Source organism: Stigmatopora nigra, chromosome 16 (genome assembly GCF_051989575.1).
Source record: "Stigmatopora nigra isolate UIUO_SnigA chromosome 16, RoL_Snig_1.1, whole genome shotgun sequence".
In the NCBI taxonomy this organism is placed as follows: Eukaryota; Metazoa; Chordata; class Actinopteri; order Syngnathiformes; family Syngnathidae; genus Stigmatopora; species Stigmatopora nigra.
In genome coordinates this window covers 4,733,411-4,756,666 of record NC_135523.1, presented here as the reverse complement: position 1 = coordinate 4,756,666, position 23,256 = coordinate 4,733,411, and the positions used below count along the sequence as shown (strand labels likewise).

The 23,256-nt window shown below is 37.9% G+C and overlaps 3 protein-coding genes and 1 long non-coding RNA gene across 6 annotated transcripts; 2 read left to right on the top strand and 2 right to left on the bottom strand.

Moving 5' to 3' along the window:
- Positions 1-430: 430 nt before the first annotated feature.
- Positions 431-7,339, bottom strand: plag1 (pleiomorphic adenoma gene 1). The gene is made up of 3 exons (XM_077735893.1): positions 7,188-7,339; positions 5,311-5,649; positions 431-5,117 (listed from the first exon to the last, which is right to left on the bottom strand). Exons 2-3 carry the CDS (start codon positions 5,556-5,558, stop codon positions 3,941-3,943), a joined length of 1,425 nt encoding a protein of 474 aa, XP_077592019.1. The 5' UTR covers positions 5,559-5,649; positions 7,188-7,339; the 3' UTR covers positions 431-3,940.
- A 306-nt stretch (positions 7,340-7,645) lies between these two features.
- On the top strand, positions 7,646-8,928 carry chchd7 (coiled-coil-helix-coiled-coil-helix domain containing 7). Its single transcript, XM_077735894.1, has 4 exons — positions 7,646-7,813; positions 7,977-8,049; positions 8,161-8,259; positions 8,656-8,928. The coding sequence occupies exons 2-4, from the start codon at positions 7,996-7,998 to the stop codon at positions 8,758-8,760; spliced, it is 258 nt and encodes an 85-aa protein (XP_077592020.1). The 5' UTR covers positions 7,646-7,813; positions 7,977-7,995; the 3' UTR covers positions 8,761-8,928.
- LOC144209525 (uncharacterized) lies at positions 8,607-21,817 on the bottom strand. Of its 2 annotated transcripts, XR_013329148.1 has the most exons (7): positions 21,526-21,817; positions 13,078-13,181; positions 11,675-11,977; positions 11,424-11,597; positions 11,165-11,237; positions 9,981-10,100; positions 8,607-9,483 (listed from the first exon to the last, which is right to left on the bottom strand). It is a non-coding gene; the product is annotated as an uncharacterized LOC144209525 (long non-coding RNA). The 2 variants fall into 2 exon arrangements; XR_013329149.1 differs by lacking the exon at positions 11,165-11,237 and having other exon boundaries at positions 21,526-21,816.
- Positions 9,384-22,391, top strand: arhgef4 (Rho guanine nucleotide exchange factor (GEF) 4). 2 transcript variants are annotated; one of them, XM_077735890.1, is made up of 13 exons: positions 9,384-9,734; positions 9,853-10,329; positions 10,444-10,573; positions 14,159-14,307; positions 18,302-18,481; positions 18,631-18,822; positions 18,959-19,138; positions 19,215-19,447; positions 19,562-19,691; positions 19,813-19,944; positions 20,197-20,440; positions 20,526-20,603; positions 20,706-22,391. In XM_077735890.1, the coding sequence occupies exons 1-13, from the start codon at positions 9,654-9,656 to the stop codon at positions 20,858-20,860; spliced, it is 2,361 nt and encodes a 786-aa protein (XP_077592016.1). In that variant the 5' UTR covers positions 9,384-9,653; the 3' UTR covers positions 20,861-22,391. The 2 variants fall into 2 exon arrangements, with proteins under 2 accessions (XP_077592016.1, XP_077592017.1); XM_077735891.1 differs by lacking the exons at positions 9,384-9,734; positions 9,853-10,329; positions 10,444-10,573 and adding an exon at positions 11,260-11,814.
- Positions 22,392-23,256: the final 865 nt, after the last annotated feature.

Below are 23,256 nucleotides of genomic sequence, written 5' to 3'. Positions count from 1 at the left end.
AATATAATTGAGATCAAATGTTTTAAAATAGAAGTTACCTATTGATAGTAATACATTTTTCAAAAATATCATTAGATGTTTGTGGCAAAATTGAAATCTAGAACGTCAACGTAATTGCCCCCTCTAATGTGGCAAATGGGTACAATAGTAGTATATAGAAATTGATTTATCCAATAAATTGTTATTTCCCAAATAAAATCAGAAGTTGATATTTAGTGTGTAGTTGTAGTCTGCAGCAACAAAGTACAGAAAACAGTCTGACGTATTCTAATATTTTTTTTTACACATCAAAATATGTATTTTGGCCAAAAGTTTAATTGAAAAATGTATCCCACTATTGCATCAATTTGAAAGAAAGTAACCTGTCAACAGAAAATACACAATGCAGGAGATAGCCTTATGTTTATTGAGCTTTCAATACATCGCATGAAAACACAGAAGGTGACAATGTCACCTTTTTTAATAGCAGCAAAGTATGTAAATAGAAATCAGGTTATTATGCAAAACAATAAATAATCTGCCTCTTTGGATTACGTCAGTGTTTTAAAAAAAATCTATTTTACAAAGACTACAAACATATCTAAATATATATTTTCCTATGTACACACATACAGTACTATATACATACTGTACATATACACAAGCATGTGTGTACATATGCAGTGTATATGCATACTCAATGTGTATATCCATCTACACATTAGTATGCATAAACAGTACATATATGGTACATATATGTACATATATAAATGTGTTTATATAAACTGGTGTGTATATATATACATATATATACATGCATAAACACTGCATGTATACATACAGTATTTGCATGTAGACACATGTATAAATACATTGGTTATATATATAAAAATATGATATGACAGTAGTTCCTAAAATTGATTTTTTTTGTTAAATATTGAGAATTACCATCATTCAGTCAACCAATTCCATCACTGTTATGGGATGGAATTGTTAACATGAAACACAAAAATACTAACATGGCTGGAATGCATGAATTGAATAGATTTCATCCAATTTAGAATGTTGTCACATATGAATAATTGCCCCGGCCCCAACTAATAATAACAATAATAACAATGTCACTTTTTTTTGTTGCTCTCCCAATTACAACATTAACCAAAAATAATAATAAAAAGACAGGTGGGGCAAATGCATGGAGTTGTTTGTTTGTGAGATACAATTTGCAAAAACATAAACTAAGCTTATCACAGTACAGTAAAATTATATGAAGATATATCGTACAACCAGTCTTGCACATGCCAGCTGCTCTGTTAAAATGAATACTTTTAAACAAACAATACATTCTAAAACTGTAAAAAGAGGTTTGTAGCACCTTGAGGAGCATTGGAAGTATGTTAGCAGCTTGATCCGATACAAAAATATATTGCAATATTGCAGTGTTTCGTCCATAAACATTCAAAGGTTTTGCTGGTACCACTGAGGCTTTTAAAGAGGTTTGGCATGAAAGGCTGAAAGGTTATTTTTCACAAACAACTGTGATTTTTTTTTTTATGTGAAGGATTTTATCCAAATATGTATTTCTTTTAAAGTGTTCTTTTTTTTCCCCCACCATCAGCAATTTATGTCACCCCCCGCAACCCCAAAATGCTGTTTGGTAATCTTCCACTTTAGCAGCTTTCAGGCAGAAAAAAAAACAATGCACAAATCAAAATAACAACTTTTCATCAACAATTTTCATCACACTGAGATCCAAACCTGGCAGAAAAATAAATCTATTTAAAGGTAATAATTGACCCCTCAATACACCCAAATAACATGTGCAAGAAGAGCAAAATGATACATTGAGAAAAAAAAACAACACTGGCAAAAATTGTACCTATAAAAGTAAAACATCTTATACTCTATGTACATGTTATTGAAATATTTACATTTAGAACTAATGTATCCATCAAAAGGAACTGGAGAAAATGACATTTTGCTGGATTTTTTTTTAAACCACAAGGCGCATAAACATCTCAAACTTTTGCAAATGATTTTAAAAAACAAATCCAAAGCCACATTTTCGGGGGGAAAAATGCATTTCACCATATCTGGTTATTGAGAGAATAAATGGACATAAACAGGGCAAATAAAAGTGAGCTATTGAAGCATCCAAGCATAAAAAACATGATCTCTGTGAGGTTCAGCAAATGATAACACTGTTCACTAGGAGTCAAGCATTTTTGCAGTCCAAAATTATAATTGGAAATATTTTAAACATTATAATTCTGCAATTTAGAATGTTACACACACTAATTGCTTTGGCAAATTTTCTTAAAATTTACCTTAGCCCAGCTAGGCATTCATTTTATAACTAACAGCATTTGAATAAAGTCACTGAGAGTTTTTCCACAACTGTAGTTTGAGATACTCCCAATTAGTAAATGCTTGAAAAGGCATTTAAACACATTTAGATATACAGTAAAATGACTTCAGTCCCCTTAACATCTTCAAATGTTGGATTAAGTTACTGTTTACAGCAACATAGTGAGTGAATGCAACAAACAAGAGGTCTTGGTGGTTAAAAAAATATATACTACACACTGTGATAGAGCTAAATACTGTATAGTATGCACAAATCTGCATTTACATTAGAGTAAAAACTTCATACATATTCTGTGGGTGGTTGTTCCAATACAATTCCTGCTTTTTAATTCTTCCATCTACATTGAGTGCAAAATTTTGAGTTTTCAAATCTTTTTATATATATACTATGGCATGTTTCAACTGTAAAATGTTATTTCCCCTTCCCCACATGCATTATTTTTTTTCTTTTCATAAACATTTATATTTACAAAGTGCTGGTGACTTGCTGGCTTTTCTTGGCCAGTGGGACACAAAATACATTGCATAAAATTCTAAGGCCTCTATCGTGATAGCTGTATTCGGTTTGGGAGTAATTTCATATACTCTTGGTTTTTTTTAGATTTCAAATGAAAGAAAGGCAGAACCGGCATGGCACTATAGCTCACTTGGTTTGTATTGATATACTGTGTCATACTTAAGTTGCAGTATTGCATTATAAAATTGAGTGAATTACATCAAATCAAAGAAAATAGAAAATAATCCTTGTGGAAGCAAACTTAATAAGAACTGTTACTGTAATTCATGTCATGTTCTTTGGTTTAAAGGCAACTAAGTATTTGAATATAATGGATTGAAAATGTACCTGCATAACTGTGATATGAATGCAAAAACTCAGTAGATCTTTTTACTTCATCTTTGATATTGTAAAATGTATCAGGTTAATTATTATTTCTTAGACCTGTCAAATACATACCGTACTCCCATTTTTTTCCTTTCCCATTTTCCTTCAAACATTCTACTCTAATTTTGTCAGCCTTTTGCCTAAAGATAAAACTGACATTTGTAATTACTCTGATTATGTTAAAGATCACAACAAAGTGTTTTCTGGTAAAGATGTGAAAAAGGATTAATGTATGTGACTATTTTTTGACAATTACATGTTATGTGTTAGCATATGAACTGATGTGTGTAAATTCTAAGAATGCTTGAGAAATACTCTGTGGATTGAGTCAAATGCAATAGCTGGCAAGAATGCAAAATAAAACCTACACAAAGACGTAAAATATGTCTAACCTTTACACAAGGGTCAAGCAAAGAGTGCACATGGATTAATGTAAAAAAACTGCAAATATTTATGTATATAGTTATTGTAAAAATGTAGAAAAAGGCACATTTATAGTAGCGTAGTGTTGTTGTTTAGTTTTATATAAATATATATATATATGTGTGTATGCTTGTAAAATTGATGCTGGTTTTGGTGAAAAAAAGCATGACAGCTAAATGTATACAGTTCGGCAGTGTGTTTTTCTATCTTTCCCAAAGATAAACGGAGGTTGGCGGTATTGTGAAGTACGTAATGTGTGTGTGTGTGTCATTCCTACACCTGGCCGGATCACTGAAAAGCCTGATGGAAACGTGGCAATGTGGTGGGTGTGCTCAAGTTGCAGATGAAGGAAGCTTGGCTTTGAAGGGGACTTTGCGCAGCCTCTGGGACTTCGGATGGCTCGGCGGACACGTGGAGATGTACGTCCTCTTCGTTCAGTGTATGTGGCTCCTCATTCCCCCCCGTGTGGTTGTACAGGGGCCCATGCAGCGGTAAGAAATTGAAAAGTTGTGAGAAGTCCATCATGGAGGAGGACGGCGCCAGCGGGTCGCTTGCCAAAGCAGCCGTTGCCACTGAAGTGGCAATTTTGGACAAGGACCTTTCTTCACTTGTTTCTTGTAGCATGCCCACATGATCGCCTGTCTCAAGTTTGCAGGTAGGGACTTGTAGATCTTGCGCTGCAGAGGATGAGGAGGGAATCCCACTCTGTAACTCCATTAGATAGCTCTCCAGTTCTCCCTTAAGGTTCTGCTCCCGTTCCTGTGAGGAGACAGCGTATGAGGTAATATTGGAGCCCAATGGGTATTTTAAAGAGAGTAAGTGTGCAGTGTTGGGAAAAGGCTCCGAGTCCAGGTTGGGGCCGGGGAAAAAGTTGGGCTGATGTGGCATCGTTGTCAATGCATCTGGGAGCTCTCCCTTAATGCCCCCAGATGCCAAGTCATAGACAACAGGTTCCGGCAAATCAGCTGGCTCAGTTTTCACCCTCAGCAGCTCTTGAGGGTGACTCTTTTTAACATGGCGCGTCAGGTGGTCCTTCCTGCCAAAGCGCTGGGCACAGTATTGACAAAGAAAGTCCTTCCGTCCGGTGTGAACCACCATGTGGCGTCGGACATCTTTCCGGGTATAAAACTGACGCTCGCAATGTTCGCAATGATGCTTTTTCTCTTTGGTCCCACCGGAGGACTTGCCGGCATGACTTTTGAGGTGTTCCAGGAGTACTGTGGTACTAGGGAATGGCTGCAGGCACACTAGGCAGGTGAGATCGCCACTATTGGCAGCATGGAGGGCAAGGTGGCGTTTGAAACCCAGCTTGGTGTTATAGCTCTTACCACACTCTTGACAAGCAAACGCCTCCTTATATGGGTCGTGGATGTGAAGGTGATTCTTCAAATGGTCCTTTCGGTGAAACATCTTTTCACAGTAAGAACACTTGTGGGTTTTTTCTGGAGAGTGAGTTGCCATATGCCTTGATAAAGAGACAGCATCAGTCAATGTTCATTTAATAGAGGAACATTCATTGTTGTATTGTTTTTTTTTGCTGACTAGACATTGTTAAACACAACTTATGTTCTTAAGATAGTTCAAGGCACTTTTTAATCACCGAGAAGTAAAGTTGTGCCTGTTGTTTACAAACATTACGAGAGTAAAACCTGGTGTACCTTAGTAACTTGTACTTGGAGACAAAAGCCTTGGTGCAGCCAGGGTGAGAGCAGCAGTAAGGTCTCTCTCCGGTGTGAGAGTAAGAATGCACCTTCAACTTCTCCAGACTGTTGAAAGCTTTCTGGCAGTCCTGGCAAAGGAAATTCCTTTTTGGCTTTCCTTCTGCTCTTCTGCGTCTTCCCATGGGTGGAGCAAGCTTTGATTTCTCCACACCTTGGTCAAGGTTGCCTTGGGTTCCTGTGGCCATGGCACCTTAAGGATGACTGGTTACATGGATAGAAGGGCACTTCCCAAATGTATCCACTTTTTTGCCCTCAACATCATCTGGACTCGTGAGCCTGGGAGGGACAGAGAGGAAATGTTATGGTCATTCTGTTCTTCATAAACCTATTATAGCATAATTCTTTGTAGCATTACATTATGCCATTTTAAACTGCAGTTGTACAGAATTGTTGCATTTGCTAATCCACATGTTGATCTATATGATTAATATATTTGTGTTGTGGTTTTTATGAACCCCAAATATTATTTTTTTAAGGATATCAAGAAAAGTATACTTTTTATGGGAGGAGACCATGATGTCCTAAATGTATGTGCTTGTTTATGGTATGAAAAAAAATGTAAACATGTATATATAGAAGGTGAGTTATGGGTTAAGTTTCCAAAAAGTGATAAGTGATAGGCAAATTGAATTACTTAACAGAAAATGAAAACAGAGTTACTTCTAAAAAGTGTATTTTAATAAGTTTAAACGTGTTTATAAAATCCTGCTGATTCCCAGGGTTACCACTTGTGGTAAAAGTACTCCCTCTAGTGGTAGTAGCAATATTGCTGCCTGAGTATAGTTCAGTTGTATTTCACTTTTTATTCTTTTGAGTTTTAAAGATTTGAGAGCACAGAAATGAACTATCAGAATATCACGTGAGATAAAACTACGGTAATGGGTAGTCTGGGGAACTTTTAACACGTTAATATTCAAATTCAGAATGACAATTGCAACACAACTGTCAAATCAACATTGTTTTCAACAAAAAACGTCAATAAAATCAAAATAAAGACACAAAATGAACTACTACAGTGCAAATTATAGTTATCACGTAAAGACCAATGATTGAAAAGCTACTCAAATGCAGATTTGCTTGGAAATCATAACGATCTTGCATATGCCAGGTAGATATTCACAGATTTCCCTCTGAAAGTGTCTGAATGTTGTCGGATGCTGTCAGCGACAAACGGGAACACATGTTGCAGACATGTCAGGAGAACCTCATAGCATTTGCCAGCATATCTCAATACCTTCATTTGCAATTTATTATCCAGCAGTGCCTTATCTTTACCGGCCTTAAATTGATGTCAGTCATCCGAACGGTCTGTAAATATTATGATAACGCTAGAAAATGACATCAGGACGATGATGATCGTAGTAGATGCGAAAACAGATGGTTTACATCGATGATGGTCGATTGACAAACTCTACCGAAACCATAACAGACATACAATTTACCGCAGATACCAGGAAATATTAGAATATTAGACATTATTCTTTTTCCTTCATAGATCAGCGGATCGTTGTTATTATTATCATTTGACACTGACTACCGTCCGCACACTGCGATCAACTTTCATCAACTATTTAACTAGTGTACTCTTTTTTTAATGTAGAGTTCATAGAGGTGCGCGGTAAGACTGTCTTGGCCAGAGTTTGTTAAAAGGTGTTTTGAACGAAACCATGCCGGGTTCTTCACTGCGATCACCAACTGGGCTGAGATTAACGCAAACTTTTTTCCTGAGCTCACCCGTCTCTCATAATTTGAATAACCCCGATATTTTAATTCAAGAAATGAGTAACGGTATGCTTAATTTACATGAAACTTACCCTGGGCGCTTCAACATCCCCTTTGCTGTGTTTTTCTTGACTTTCAACTATTTTCCGAATTTTTAATAATTTTTTTCTCATATTTTTGCGAGACGCGGCGGGCCTGAAATTTGTTTGCTTTCCTATCTTTCGAGCAGCCATTGTATGTGCGCTGCAATGCAACCGCACTTGGACCCAAGTCACGCCCATTTAAGGTTACACTATGTCGAATAAGACAGTGAAACTTTCATATTGGTATTATTTATTGACGTGTTTCGGTGGAACATCTCCGCCATAATTCTAATATAACACTTGTTGCATTTCGACAGGATTTCCATTGAATTTAATACTTTCGGTCAATGTACACGCCTGCCAATCAACCCTTGGGTTGTCCGGTTGCCAGTCTCTATGGACAACATACAAGGCATCCTATTGGCTGACTATACTGCCCGTTTATAAGCGCAATATTCGAAGGTTCCTATTGGCTGTCAATCACCATGTACTGCGTTGTTGTTCTTCCTGCTACACCGTCTGCCCTGTTAGTATAAAACACTGAGTAAATGTGAATTTTAAGAGAATATTTGTTTTAAATGCATGCATTTTTCAATTCCCCCTTAAAGACAGACCCCAGATCCTTGATGTTATAGGTAAGTTGAAGGGATCGCATTATTTTCTAACGTTTGGTAACATTTATGCAGCATGATTACGTGACAGTAGAGGTCAAAGCCTTACCAAACTATAATAAATTCTATTTAATGAACATTCTTGGATACACTTTGTATTAATCAGTGTTATACTCTGTAATTTTAGTGCATCTACACAGACCCAAATGGACAAGCATGTCAGGAAACTCCGGAACCAAGACATAAATCCTTGCATTGAAGTAAGACACTATCCCTTCAATAAACAACATTTCTGATTGATACTGATATATGGTTATTATTTTAACAATGTTTGATCCATTTCTTTTTGTTTTGTAATTTTTCTCTTACAGGAAAGTGATGCATCACATAAGTGTTTGGGTTCTTACAACTATGATAAGAACATGTGCACAGCCTACTTCCAGAGCTACAAGAACTGCAGGAAATATTGGGTATGTATGCAATTTATCTTAAATAAAATTGACACTTAAGGGCAGCAGTTGGCCAGCATGAATAATTATACTTAAGCAATATGCACATATTGCATATCATAGATATTCAGTCAAAATAAATAGTATTTATGCCACATTGTACTTCTTTCTTCTCATTTTTTCCACACTATGTATAAGCCAGGGATTAGTGTACTGTACATGCAATAAGAGGGAAAATTAAATATTCGGTGCATATTGTAGTGTAAATATGTAATTACACTGCCATCTGCTGGAATCATATGGAATATAAAACTATCATAATAAGGTTAACATATTTTCATATGATGAGATGTTTGTTTTTTAAAATAATATTTTTGCATCAATGTTTTTATTATTTCTGTATTTCTGCCTCCACAGCACAACATAATGTTAAACAGGCGGAGAGAGGGTGTAAAACCTGACATGCCCACTGCTACAGAAAGACAAGAGATTCTCTCTGGTATTGGAGGGAAGCCATATTGAGAAGCCACAATGTGTATACAAAAACATCATTGGTTTGACAAACATTCTGTTAATGCTAAAACAATGCAATTTTAGCAGTTAACCCCTTGTGAAAGTCCAGTGTATAAGTACCTCAATGCATGATGCCTTTAAAAATGTATGAAGACCTAATAAATATGTAAATTTCAATTGACTTTGTTTGATTTGTTGATGTGCTACCGAATAAAGCTTCTGTTTAAAAAAGGAGTTGAAGGTCAAATACTAAATCAACACACATGACCTTTCTACTAAGACTTGTTTCAGCAACTCTACAGTTAATTATAAGATGTGGCATACACAAGGAATGTTATCTAAAAGGTCATTTGTTCTCTCACTATATGTTCCATACTATGTAATGAATTATGGAGCTTCATCAATCAATGTGCCAAACAAGAATACTATAAAATAAATGTGTGTATGTTATTTTTGGGGGGTAAAGAAAGTTGATGGACTAGTTGATTCATTTTGCTTCACAAATTAAAACCACTGACCATTGCATTGGTTGTATTCTTCAATGGGAGTCAGTCATAATCCGCTCCTTGACTTTACGGCCCTGTATTTATAGCAGGGCATCTTAGTGCCTGTCCTTATTATCACTGAGATCAGTGTGCATGCCTTTTCAGGGTGGATTAAGCCGCTCTAGGAGGATCACAAATGCCACGGAGCGGAACATTTTTCGTCCTCGTGTACCAAAGAGCCTCCATGCTACAGAAACAGAAAGAATAGGGTCATTCATTTATTAGTTAGACATTTTAATGAGAAGAAAACTAATTTGCAAGGGAAAAAAAACTGAGAAAACAGCTGAGATGTAGTTTTGTTTAGGACGAGCAGCCAGTGCATCTGGTTATGCTTCAACAACAAGTGGAAGATACAACATGGGAGCAGTGCTAAGCTGGTTTTCTACTCGTTTTTACATTTTGATGCTGGATACAGCTTGCACGTTGATACACAGTAAAGTGAGTATTGTTACATTTACAATCCAACACTAAACCAAGTATAGGTAGATTTTCAGGTAGCGTTTGCATAGAATCTTAATGGGATTTCTGCACTAAGTTTTCTTTTCATCCCCATCAGCCTGAAGAATCTCTTGAAGAACCACCTCTATTTAAAGGATGTGGAATAGAAGATTGTAACTTAGGTGATAACATCTTCAAGCTGAGACATAAAACGATCGAAGGAATCTACTCTTATGAACAACGTACCTGCTCAAGGGAGACCTACACACTTTTAGATTCAGATCTCCATCCTGAGGTGGAGGATTCTTTCAATGCCCCAGTGGTTCTTGATGAGAATAAGTCTCAGCATGGAATATCCAATAGTTTCTGCATTGGTCAAAGGAAAGCCAAAAGGTTAATATCACAATCACTTCAACAAAACCAGAGAAAGATGATTGCCACATGTCAAGGCTACTCAATTGCAGAGAACCTGCAATTAGAAAAACAACCACAACAAACAAGTACAAATCAAGTTGGCATCGGAGTATGTAAAAAAATGGAGTCATATTCTTTACATGTACAAAGGCCAAACAGATCTGGCACTTTGAAACCAAAGGTAACAAACTTCATGTTTTGAAATGTGCCTCAGTGTGCAGTTTATTCTAAAGCTTTTCAACAATATGGATATACACTGGATATAACAGTGTTGAACTTGTTTGTCATCTAACAGAGTAGAACTAGAGTTCCTATCGGATCCAACAAGGCCTTTGGACGGTTGTCCCTCAAGGACCATTGTTTCTCACAGAGCACCCCAGTAGGTCTGGATTGTATGGGCTGGAGAAGAGGCATCTCAAACTTTGGTGAGTATCTCTTCACTTACTCTATTACTAATATTATCCCAATAGGGCTTCCCTGGTTTAAATATTTTTATTGACCAATTTTGAGGTGCTTTTCTAAGGCCCATTTTTCCTCTCGTGCAAGTTACACATTGCTGCGAATGAACAATAATACTGAGTCACAATAGCCGCAAAGTGTTGAACAACGGGTCTCAATAGGCAGCCCCCAAGCCTCATCCGGCCTGCGGGCTGCCCATTTGTGGCCCCAGGAACTGTTCCTGCCTTTTCACACAGCACAGTTTGTCATCCACCAACCTAGTCATTGTGTATGTGCGCCTAACTGTGGATGCTGGGTACGAGGTTGGCTGGTTGAAAACCATATGCTTTAATATACATTTTAGCTGGATCAGCAGCAGCATACTGTTTGTTTATTAGGTCTTGTTTCCATGCCAACAAAACATTTTGATTCCTCCCTTTTTAATTTCCCCAAACATTAAAATATCCAAGCCAGCATTCCCTTTAACGAATCAATATTTTTGCCCACCATTGAGATGGATCCACTTATACACACACACATATGCAAATGTACATGTACACATACTCATATATACATACCACACGCTCAATTGACATAATTGTGGCTGCCTCAGAAACCCCCCCGTGATTACCACGGTGATGTCATCCTACACTGTAGAAGAACAAGAGGAGAGGGGAGTGAGAGGAGCAGTAGCGAGAGAGGGCAGTGTGCAAACAGGGTGGAGAGAGAGAGAAACAGAAACAGGAGCAGAGAGCGGAATGGAAGCAAGGGCGGCTTGCTATAACTCTTGTTATGTGCACAGGAGTAGAAATATTCAAGCCGACAGCTAAAGCTTACCTCAGCGAATAGTGTAGCTCAGTTTCTCTTCTTCTCGCAGTCTCCATGGTGGTAGAATAAACGACTTGCTCAGCCGCTGTGCTTCATTTCGTGTAGCTCACTACAGTTCCCTCCCTTGTTGTCGGCGTCCGCATCAAAATGCGAACCCATCAAACATCAGAAGGGAACACACCCCTGCCCAAGGACAGTTGTGTTAGCAGCGGAAGCTCAGAAGAGTCGCCGGGGTCTGACTTTAACGGAGCATCCCTCACAAGCGGAATGGTGGACAGTATGGTGGACGCTGGTCTCGGGGTTGGTGGCTGTATCAGGGGATATGATGGTAGCCTCAGCGGCACTTTGAGGGGTGTCCTATCTCGGTACTGGAGCTTGGAGAGTCTCCACTCCACCACAGGTAAAATGCACATTGACCTTGCTTCTTTCATTGGTTGTAGACATTTTTATATCAAGCTCAGTCTCATCTCTTAGTCTCATCTGCATCATCATGTTGAAATGACTGGCATGTGGCAACAGGTTGACATGACATGAAGTTCAAAATCTTCTGTGAGATGTAAAATCTGTGAGAATAGAAGATGGACAGTGTTTTACCTTGATGGTTTTTAGACCTTTGTTTTACAAGAAATATGACAGAAAATGACAGAGTCGTTGAGTTCATGTGTGGGTCAAGTCATGTCAGTTCTTGTTAGGGTAGGGCAATGAATTCCCATTTTTAAGTGGGATATGTTACAGACTGACACGTAATAGGAGAAAATCCACTGTCTTCCATTTCTTGACATAAGGAAAAAACAGGTTGTACAACACTAATTTATAACTTTGGGTAGAAGTTTTCAGCAAAAGGCTTGGTATTTTTTTTTTATTTTAAACAAACTGGTAGTTAGAAATATTTATAATCCCCTCCACTTTCACTAATGTTGAGTTAAACTTAAATGAAAACAGCCCCAAATCGGGATCCTGTTGCCACCATGTATCCATGTCGGAATGGTACATCTTCTTTTGGTGATGATCAATATTGCGTTTGTGTTGAATTTTTTTGCCCAAAAATGTTCCGACAAGTGTTGCACAGGTCAGATGTTGGTAAGTTGAACATGGAAAAAATGTGTCACAAGTTGAGTTTTGTCAAAAAATGCATAGTACATTCATGATAAATGTTTTGTGTGAAACACAATGAGATATAAGGGAATCATGTCTCAAAGCATCACTCAAAAAAAGGCACGCTAAGGCTCTCTCTCTACAGATTTAGGTCATTGTAGAATAGCCATTCATCATTGTTGACATTTTTCTTTACCTCTACTAAATTGAGCGGTCAGAGGACATAATATTTGCTCTAATTTTTTTCCTTATTAGAGTCAAATTGCAGTCTACATTAACATGTTAAGCCAAAAAAGCCTAGATTTGTATGCAACCCCTTTCACAGAAGTGCAGAATATTTTTCTCGGAATCGGGTTGCAGAATTGGTCCCTCTTTTTTGCTCTATTATCTCTTTTGACCCAAAAAAGGAAACACAAATACAGAAATGTAAGAAAATAACATCACATGACAACATGTAGAATCATTAAGTACCACTTGACTCAATGTACAATGACAAAATCCATCATCACAGTGCATGCATACTTACAAAAATGATTCCATTTCATACAAATATAATTTTGGTACCTACCGGACTTGAGTGCTTCCCGGCGGCGTTTGGCCGTCTCATTCCGCGTGGCTTGCTTGCCTCTACATGCAGAAGTAGAGCCCAGAGTGTGGAAAAAAGTAAGTGCCCTTCAAAACAAGGAGGTATTTCAACTCAATGGGACAGCACTTGATAACCAACAGTTTTCCACAATCCCCTATTATAATCTATTATACTCCAACAAAAGAATCAGTACAGAATAATTGACTTCTACATAGAAAAAGATCTGTAGTTTATTCTCCTTGATTAAACATTATACACTTACTATCACCAATCTAAAGTGAATCCAGTAATATCTCACTATGTCACCACATTTTCTTGTAGTAGCTAAAGCAATGGTTGGTGCCATCAATGATGAGTTTTGACAGCAAGATTATTTTTAGCCTCTTTGATAGGTAGCCATGAAGTACAGACATTTCATAGGATGCTGTGATGAAACACAATAGGAGAGCTGCAAAATTAGGTCCACTTGCTTATTTGAAACGCAGTATCACGCCTATTTATCTATTTTTTTTGCTGGCCTGGGGTCTGTTATCACAGTAATTAGATGGGGAGGGGGTAGTGCCTCACTCTGGACAAATAGCATGTCAAAGGTCTTGTTCTGTTTATTTATCAATTGATTTTAATGATTACTGAAGTTCATTTACAGTATTTGGATGGTTGTCTCAATCTTGTTATAGAAAAAAAACATTGCTAAAGGAATATTTTACAATTCAAGATGTAACAGCTCTATAATAGTATCACAGGATTGCACTGATGATTAAAACAATTGCATTGGATTGTGTACAAAAGAGGCTTTATCTTAGTAATAGTCAGAGCAATGAGGATTTAGCATGATGTCATTTCTGTGACAATTATGTCATCTGAGTCATTGAGCACTTTCTTTTAATCTCTTCCTTTAAAGGGGTGGAAAATTTAAGTTTTAGAAAATATCCTCCAAGCTAGTCTGGAAAAAATGTTTATGTAGTTATTGCAGAACATCAAATTTGGCACATTTGCTTTGTGCCACCAATTTGTTGAAACAGTTTCTTTCCGTTTGTCCCTTCCGTCCCATTTCACTCAACAGCTGCTCTGCCTGATGGGACATCCCATAAATACAGGTCTGGGGAAGAGCTCGGTAGTGAAGAAGATTTGTTGTATGAAGAGTTTTGCAGTTCTGTACACTGTTTTGGACACCCAGGAGGAGGTGGAGGAGAGCAGCTTGCTGTCAATGAGGTATTGTCTCATCATTGACTTTCATTTTGAAATTTTATCACAAATGATAAGCCATGGGGAATAAAATACTGCAGTTGAAGTAAATTAAATGAATAAAAACAAACACATTTGGCCAATCGGGGGAAATTTCAGGTAAGCACAACTTAAAGTGTCTTGATGACTTCAGTTCTTGAATGCACAAGACTAAACTAAAAAGAGACATGCAATGTGGAAGCTTATTTTTTAAAATTAATATTCTTAACAGTGGATGGAGGAGCTAAAACATGAAATGTGCAAATTCTCAAATTGCATAAGAAGTATAGGAATAAACAGTGACAACATATAAGTAAAAAATAATAAGGACTGATACACACTCACTCACCATTAAAAAGTAGTTCTCATCATATTGTATGCATTTTGTCTTTCTTCAACAGAGGCTGAAATGTTCGTTTTAAAATGTTCATGTGTGAAGTTAAATGTTGTGAAGGTTAACCTGTCCGCTTGCTTATAGTGAAATTATCAATTCATTTAAAAATCCTATCATATTTTGTGTTTTACTCAAACACACAATAGAGAAGGTTACAGTGTATTTTAACCATCCTGGTTAAATGCATCTCTTTAGTAAGAAAAAAAAAACTACCATCTGATGCTGTAGAAAGTCTCTAAAAACAATAGCCTGAAAATTTAGGACATGACCTCACCAAACTGAACTCCCAAGAGGAAAAAGCCTTGATGACAAGAAATGAATGATCAGCCATCTGGTGTAAAATTTCAACAAAGTTCCAAAGGCAAACTTATGGGTATCCATCTTTCCTAAATCATGCAAGAAAGACATTTCCATACAGACACAGATCCACACATTTTGTGGGAGTTGAGACAACAGCTGGATTGTTCAGCATTTTGAAGCCCCATTTTTTTCCCCAGCCATGTTGACAACAATCTCTACACGTGAAATTCAAAATGATATTTTTCCACTAATTCAAATGTAGTAGCCTTGTTGACAACAATCTCTGCACAACAATTCAGAATATTTTCCTTGTTACTAAATTTTTAAATTCAATACATCTTTTTAACTGTGCACATGCACAAATGATTTCCTTGGAGATCATTTCATTGTTCAGCTCTCTACTCCACTGCCCCCCATTTATATGCCTCTGCCCAACAACCCACCCACCCCCACTCCCACCTCTCTACTTCAGGGGTTGCTAAGGCGCAGCCTCAGCCGTTCTGGTATCCAATGTACGCTCACGTAATCGTCATTCTGATTGGCCGCTGGCTCTGCAAGGGTGTGCACGGAACAAGAAAGGACAGGAAGGCAAAAAAAGGAAAAAGGACGATCCTGGATGGCTCAGGCAGAGCTTTTCCTGCAACACCACACCGCGTCGTTTTTACTAGGAGAAACTGGGTGGGGACATTGAGCCATCCTTTTGTATTTTGAATATTTTTGCATCAATGGGACGGGAGGAGGACTACCACCCAGAGAACAAGGATGATGGACAGTAAGAGACGATTTGGGCATCAATAGTCGAAATGCAGTCTCCCTGTCTGCTCGTCCTGATATTTTGAGCGTGAAAACGAAGACTAGGGCAAGCGGTGCGAGAAGAGAGACGAGAAAAGGAGGGGCCGTTGGGTAGCGAAAGCCACAAATAGCTCAACGACAAGCCATTTCTTGCAAAGACTTGACGAGCAGGCCGGTGCTCCTTTGAACGTCGGCAAAGTGGCAGGAGGAGAAGAAGAGGAGGCATCGGCCACATCCGAGAGGACGAGGAGCGAGGTGGAGGAAGCCAACGAAAAAGATGGAGGACAAAAAGCGGGAGGCGAGGACGCGGTGTGGTGCGGAGGGTCGGTGTTGAAGGCTAGTCGGCGGAGGAGGTGTGGGGCCCCGAAGCTGGAGGAGGCAGACACTACAGAACTGATGGCGAGAGGCAGCGGGTCGGGTAGGTGGAGCAGGCAGAGAATGGGATTTGTCAACACCGTGCTGCGCTGCAACCTTCCACCGGAGACACAAAAAGTGGTGGTTTTCTTCATCATGATGCTGCTCATCATCATCAATGTGGTGCTTATGTTCCTGTTGGCTTTCCAGTAGAGCAAGGACCACACCTCATGCTTTTCTCCAAAACCAAAACAAGAATGTTTCCATTTTAACAAACCTTTGTGAGCAGCTTTTTCTTGTGATTGATGGTGACCAAAAACGATGGAACAGATGCTTGGATGGGGGAGTGTTTTTGGCGAACCTGATCTTCTATTTGCCTATACACGCAATGTTTTTTTTTCCCTGGCAGATTAACCACATTGCTCAGAAATCTTTTTTTTTCTGTTCATACTGTTCAAAGCTGCTAAAATACAAAACATAACCTTGTAACATACAGCTTAAAAACTCAGTGGAAGCTAAATGTATAAAATTCAACTGGTGAAAACTGTTGAACTTTATTTTTAATGATCCTATGCTGTCATTTGCTAAGAATAAACTTGCCGATTTGCTGTTTTTAATGCCCTGTGCCCATGCTAAAGCAATACAAGCATTACTTTGGCACCCTCCTGTGGCTTCCTGGTGCCAAGGAAGGAATGTTGAAGTGAGTTGAGGAGCTTCATTTTAACAAAAGTAGCGCTTTGGTACCCACTTGTGGCAGCTTTGTTGCCACGTATTAACAGTGGTGCCTTGAGTTATGAGATTAATTCGCATCTCAAGACAAAAAAAACAACAAAAATGGTATTTCAAAAGAAAAAAAGGCACTCTGATCTTAAGGCATCACTGAATATTTCAGTGGTTTGAGTTTTATAAAGACGTTGCTATTCTATTTTGCTGTCTTTTACTAACTTTTAGTTTGGGGTGAGGTTGTAGCATCAATTTTTGGCAGTTTTGCTAGTACCTGGGTAACAATTTATATCATATAACACACATTCAACCTTTTTCTTTGCATCTTTAAGTGTCTGGGACATAATTTTATGTTCATTTACAAAGAGTGTCAGAAAAGTCTTGCAACAAGTGTCCAACATTCATATTTGAAATCCAAACTGCAAGTTTCTCCTTCTACGTGCCTGTTCACAATGCCTGCAGCATCTCAAAATCCCTGGCCAAGAAGCACCTTGGCATGCTGGAGCAATCGCCTTATTTAACAGTCCTGGCTCAGTATGATTATTTTCCTCTTCCCCAAGACTAACGGGGTTAGCAAAAAGGACCCATTTTGACGACTTGGACAAAGGACTTGGGGAGTAACTTGGAAGAATCTATCCAGGATGTGCATGAAAATAGGTGCTGGGGAAGGGCAATGGACTCCAGGGGGATTAATCCGAAGGTGAAAACTTGTCATTTTCAGTTTGATTTGAAATAAATCATATGTGACACAAGTTCTAATCCATTTCTGTCAAACATTGAACCTAAGAAATTCCACCTCAATGTCTTATTTACAAAGCAAAATCCTAAATTGCATTTTTGAAGACACTGCAAGCAGACACTATTATTACTCAGTAACCATGTAAGAATTGCTGCAAACTAACTAATATGTTTATGGGAGATATGCTTTTTTTTTTTTTTGTTCACTGGTCTTGGGCTCGACAAGTGTAGTATGTGTGCGTAGTGAACCTTCGCTTGTCTTTTAAGATGTGTGATACATCATTGTATTTGTGAGACTGACTAAGAAGACAAATCTTAAACTTGATTTCTTGTTTTAATGTTATGAAACAATAAAAAAAATGTTTGGAACTGTGTTCATTATTATTTTTGGAGTATTGTACAGCTGGTTTTAGCTTCAGAAAATGGTCAGATCAGATATAACTGTGACTTTTCTTAGAATATGTATTCATAATAAGGTTGTTATGTTTAGAATAAGCATTGGCACATTGATTGACATTTTATGATTTTGTCTTAAACATTAACAATAACGAATTGATCAAAATTGAAAGAGCCTGGCCTTTGTTGCCATCCCAGAGTCTTTAATATGTCAATTGATTTTTTTTACTGAAAAGTTTGAACCACATATTTGATTACTATGAGTCCTGTGACACTTCCTTGCAGCTTATCAGTGATGGCAGTGTGGTGTATGCAGAGGCCCTTTGGGATCACGTCACAATGGATGACCAAGAGCTCGGCTTTAAGGCCGGGGATGTCATTGAAGTAGTGGATGCCACCAACAAGGAATGGTGGTGGGGTCGTATCATAGACAATGAGGGATGGTTTCCAGCCTTCTTTGTTCGGGTAAGTCGATCATACAAAACATATAATTGATCTGATTTTAATTAAAAATGTATGCAGCGCAATATTTGAATTGAGACAGTATTAGTCCCGTGAGGCTATAAATGGCATCCTTGATTTAAACCTTTATATCTTCTTCCCTGTTTTGTCAGTTGCGTGTGAACCAGGATGAGCCTACAGATGACTTTAAAGCCAACCTGGAGATGGATGGCACCACTGGAAGCAAAGAAAGGCTTACATTTGGACCAGGGTTGCCCAGCAAAGAACAAATGAGGGCAAATGTCATCAATGAGATCATGAGTACAGAAAGAGATTACATCAAGCATCTAAAAGATATCTGCGAGGTCTTGTTTTTTTCCTATAATAACACTTTTATTTTTGCTCAAGATTCAATCACACAGCATTAAATGTTTACAACATTTTGTGTAAAAAAATATAAGTACAGCATGTTCTTGGTCCATAGTTTTTCTTTCTTTGCAGGGTTATATCAAACAATGCCGCAAGAGGACCGATATGTTCAATGAGGAGCAACTTCATACCATCTTTGGTAATGTTGAAGAGATCTATAAATTCCAGAGAAAGTTCCTAAAAATCCTGGAGAAGAAGTACAACAAGGAGCAACCACACCTCAGTGAGATTGGCTGCTGCTTCCTCGAACATGTAAGAACGCACTTTAGAAATGCTACCTCAACAATCCATCCACCTTCAACTCTTTATTCTTCTTTTTTGCATCCAGCAAATCCATTTTCAGATCTATTCAGAGTACTGCAACAACCATCCCAATGCCTGTATCCAGCTTTCCCTGCTTATGAAGATCAGCAAGTTTGTGTTCTTCTTTGAGGCTTGTCGACTTCTCCAAAAGATGATTGACATTTCTCTAGATGGTTTCCTACTCACACCAGTTCAGAAGATCTGCAAGTATCCATTACAGCTAGCCGAACTTCTCAAATATACCAACCCACGGCACAGGTATGTGTACTGTAACTCTTAAGCATTCAATTTAATACAACGTCATACAAATACTCCTTATTATGTTTACAAATGAAAATAGACATGAACTGCATACTGCTGCTTGATCCTTAGGGAATATAAAGATGTGGAAGCGGCCTTAAATGCAATGAAGAACGTGGCCAGGCTCATTAATGAAAGGAAACGACGTCTTGAGAATATTGAAAAGATCGCTCGATGGCAAAGTTCCATAGAGGGCTGGGAGGTACGCAGCAAAGAATCTATGTACCTATACTTATAATATATATTGGATTTTATAGGCTTCAATAGAACAGGAAACTTTTCTTTTATATATCTATATATCCACATATATTTTTTCTATGCAGGGGGCAGATGTATTAAGCAGAAGCTCTGATCTCATCTTCTCAGGAGAGTTGACCAAACTCTCTTTACCACATGCCAGGAGTCAACAGAGAATGTTTTTCCTCTTTGACCATCAGATCGTCTATTGCAAAAAGGTTGGACCACAATGTGAACTTTTAAGAGATAAGAGAGTCACAGTTGTATGCCTAGTGCTTTACTATCTTTTTTAATTGAAGTTATTACAATATGCATCACAATCATAACAAATCGCTGTTGCATTTTAAGTGATACTGCAATAGCATAGGATAGCAAAATGAGATAACAGGACTTTTTTTCTTCACAATAGATGCTAAAAAAGTAGAAAGCATGATGTGCCTGATAGTAGTATTCTTATTTAATTTTCATAGGATCTCCTGCGCCGTGATATGCTATATTATAAAGGCCGAATGGACATGGACCACATGGAGATTGTTGATGTTGAGGATGGCAAGGAGAACCACTTTAACATAAGTGTGAAAAATACACTGAAGCTGCGATCGCTGACTGGTGGTGAAATACACCTCCTGTGTGCCAAGAAACCTGAGCAAAAACAGCGATGGCTTCGAGCATTTGCTGAAGAGCGAAGACGGGTGCAGTCTGACAAGGAGACAGGTCTCTTCAAAAATGCAGTATATATATATACACACACCAATTTGGAAGGGAGGTTAACAAGCCTTTTCTTCCTTTCTTTCCAAAGGGTTTACACTCACTGAAGACCAGAAAAAACAGGCTATTCTAAATGCCTGTAAAAATTGTTTGTCTGGGAAACCCAAAGGTATAAAACAAAGATAATTTACACATTTCTGTATTAGATGAATTGATTATTTTGTTCTTCAATGATCAATACACCATATTATTTTCTCTCTATTTTTTTCAGTGATGAGCAGACCGTATTATGACTTACTGAGACAGAAACACCCATCCCTCCCCACTGCCCTATCACAACAACATGTCTTCATGCTGGACGAACCCAAGCGCAAAGCCTCGACCTTTTGGCACAATATCAGCAGATTGACCCCATTTAAAAAATAACACAGATGAGAATGAGGAAAAAAAAAAACAAGGGAACAGGTTGGTTCTTTGGTTTGTTGAAAATATGTACAGGTATAGTTTAAGGAAACTGGAAAAAATAACATATTGGTGAAATCCAAACTTGGTGGTAACCAGATGGAGAATCTTTACTTTGATACAGATTGCTATTACAAGAGTCTGAAAAAGGGAACTCCTAATTGTGCTGCTCCTTGCTACTTGTCAACAAAGTGTAACACTGTATTTGCGCTACAATATGTTTTTGACCAATGCCAACTGCTCATGGTGCCAGATTTTCTTCTACAGTATGTTAAATTATGACAAAAAAGGACTACCAGGAGCTGTTCTTATTGCTTCTGAATGTTTTTATTCCTTTGCAAAACCAAAAATAGTAGCTGGACATGCACAGAGCTTTTTTGTAATGGTCAGACGCAACGTTCCCTCTAATTTTTCATATATTTGGGCATATACAGACAACCTACCTGAACACACTGAGGAAATATTGTGAAACAGTGCCCTCCTCGGGCACACATTGGTATGACACCTGTCATCACCTGGTGCATTTTTGCTCCCCATTACTGATCCAGCCATAACATTTAATCATTAACATCCACACATAACATATCTTAATAAATGACACAAGTAGTATTTGCACAAATCTGACTTACCTTATTCAAGTCTGTCCTTGAGGTAGTCGTTAAAGTGTCCCAATGGTTCCATTGGAAAACTCGCTCACAACTTTACCTTCGCTGCCTGTTTTTGCAGAGTTGATCTGTCACACTCGAAACAACAAAAGATGGCCCCAAAGTTCAACGCTTGTTCTTCTATTTGCACATAATCAGACAGCCATTTCAACTTAAATGGTGCACAGTTCTATTTAACGCAGGTTTGGGGAGTCGACATGTCACATCCACGTTAGTTGAGTTAGCTTTAGCTTCCGGTGTATATTTGCGGTAAATGCTGTGATTGGCTGGCTATCGTGATTGCATCGCATCCTATGATTGGCTGGACAACAGACGCTCAATAATCAGTAAAGTGCGTGCCTTTCAGTGCGCTTCTTGTGAGCGCGTGTGACCAGTGCGCTTCTTGTGAGCGCGTGCGACCAGTGCGCAATTGCGAAATTGTGCAGTTTAGAGGGAACGTTGGTCAGACGCATCCAACTTTTGCTTTAAAACAGCAGTTGTTTTACCACCCAGTGATATTTCAAAAATCAGCAAGTGTACATGTACTCCATAGTAGACATGTAATTTAAAAATGTGCTGTTTTATCTCTGTATTCTATCTCTCGCAACCTTCAAGCAATGTTCTCATTGTCAATAACATGAAATTTGATGGGGAAATATACACAGTTGTGCAATACAATTCAGTTTATTTCAGTCAGTGTATTTTGTGGTTGCTATCCACTTGTAACCTCCCAACTACTACCTACATTTTATGGCTATGTATGTAGTACTTTTTTGTACATTATGCAGTATATTGTGAAATGATGAAATAATTTTTAAGACTCAAAATAAAATAAATTATGTGGCACAATTCTTGAAGTGCGATTAGATAGCATTTATGTCTACAATGTCAATGAGGGAAATAAAAAATCCCTCATTACACTGTCGTGTATTGTTCTACATTCTGCTCATTATGTGTAATCTATTATCACTTGCACAATCTATTTGTGTTAATTAGTCAGACAAGGACTTTTGCCTGTGGGGTTTTCATGTGACTCATATTCACAAATACAACAGAGCTTGTAGTCAGGACAAAAAAGGGAAACAACCCCCACACCAATTTTTTGGCATGTATTGGTAATGTTGTTATATTTGAAGATTTCTAGACAGTCCACTTATGCAAATACTAAAATGTATTTCCATATCTCTTAAGAGTTATCACCATCGGCCATATTCAGGATCAGAATTTAAATGCAAAGTCTTGAAATGAGTAACCATTAGATGGTTGTTGACAAATTTAAATGCAAAACTAAACTTTTTTGTTCCACTGGTTTATATGTTTTTATTTGAAAAAAAAAGATGACCGTTGTCATGGTAGCAGCATCAGTAGAGAACCTTTACTATGGCCACAGGGTGGCAGAAGAGTAGCAGAAAGCTTTTAATGTTATTTAAACTGAAGAAATATATTGGCGTTTACAAATTGATTTTTTTATGGATGCATTTAAAAAGAAAATACTCAAAAAATCCTTGCAAGAAATACTGTTTGGGTGCAGGTGTATGTTGAATCTTCAGTCTGTATAAATAGCCCCAGTCCAAAATAAAGAAACAAACAGGCTTTGTGTTGATTTTGCACTATTTTTATTGTTGCACAAATCTTGCACTTGCATGGGCAATAATAATTTCCAAATATTTGCCCTGTAAAAACCATAGCAGAAAACGTTAACAGAACGTTGAAACA

Excerpts from the sequence above, each read along its gene's own strand:
- plag1 (XM_077735893.1), bottom strand. The coding sequence starts at position 5,558 with ATGGCCACAGGAACCCAAGGCAACCTTGACCAAGGTGTGGAGAAATCA. Across the intron at positions 5,118-5,310 it reads TCCAAGTACAAGTTACTAAG|GCATATGGCAACTCACTCTC; the intron begins GTACACCAGGTT and ends CTCTTTATCAAG.
- chchd7 (XM_077735894.1), top strand. The coding sequence starts at position 7,996 with ATGGACAAGCATGTCAGGAAACTCCGGAACCAAGACATAAATCCTTGC. Across the intron at positions 8,050-8,160 it reads ACATAAATCCTTGCATTGAA|GAAAGTGATGCATCACATAA; the intron begins GTAAGACACTAT and ends TTTCTCTTACAG. Across the intron at positions 8,260-8,655 it reads AGAACTGCAGGAAATATTGG|CACAACATAATGTTAAACAG; the intron begins GTATGTATGCAA and ends CTGCCTCCACAG.
- arhgef4 (XM_077735890.1), top strand. The coding sequence starts at position 9,654 with ATGGGAGCAGTGCTAAGCTGGTTTTCTACTCGTTTTTACATTTTGATG. Across the intron at positions 10,330-10,443 it reads CTGGCACTTTGAAACCAAAG|AGTAGAACTAGAGTTCCTAT; the intron begins GTAACAAACTTC and ends GTCATCTAACAG. Across the intron at positions 18,823-18,958 it reads ATCTAAAAGATATCTGCGAG|GGTTATATCAAACAATGCCG; the intron begins GTCTTGTTTTTT and ends CTTTCTTTGCAG.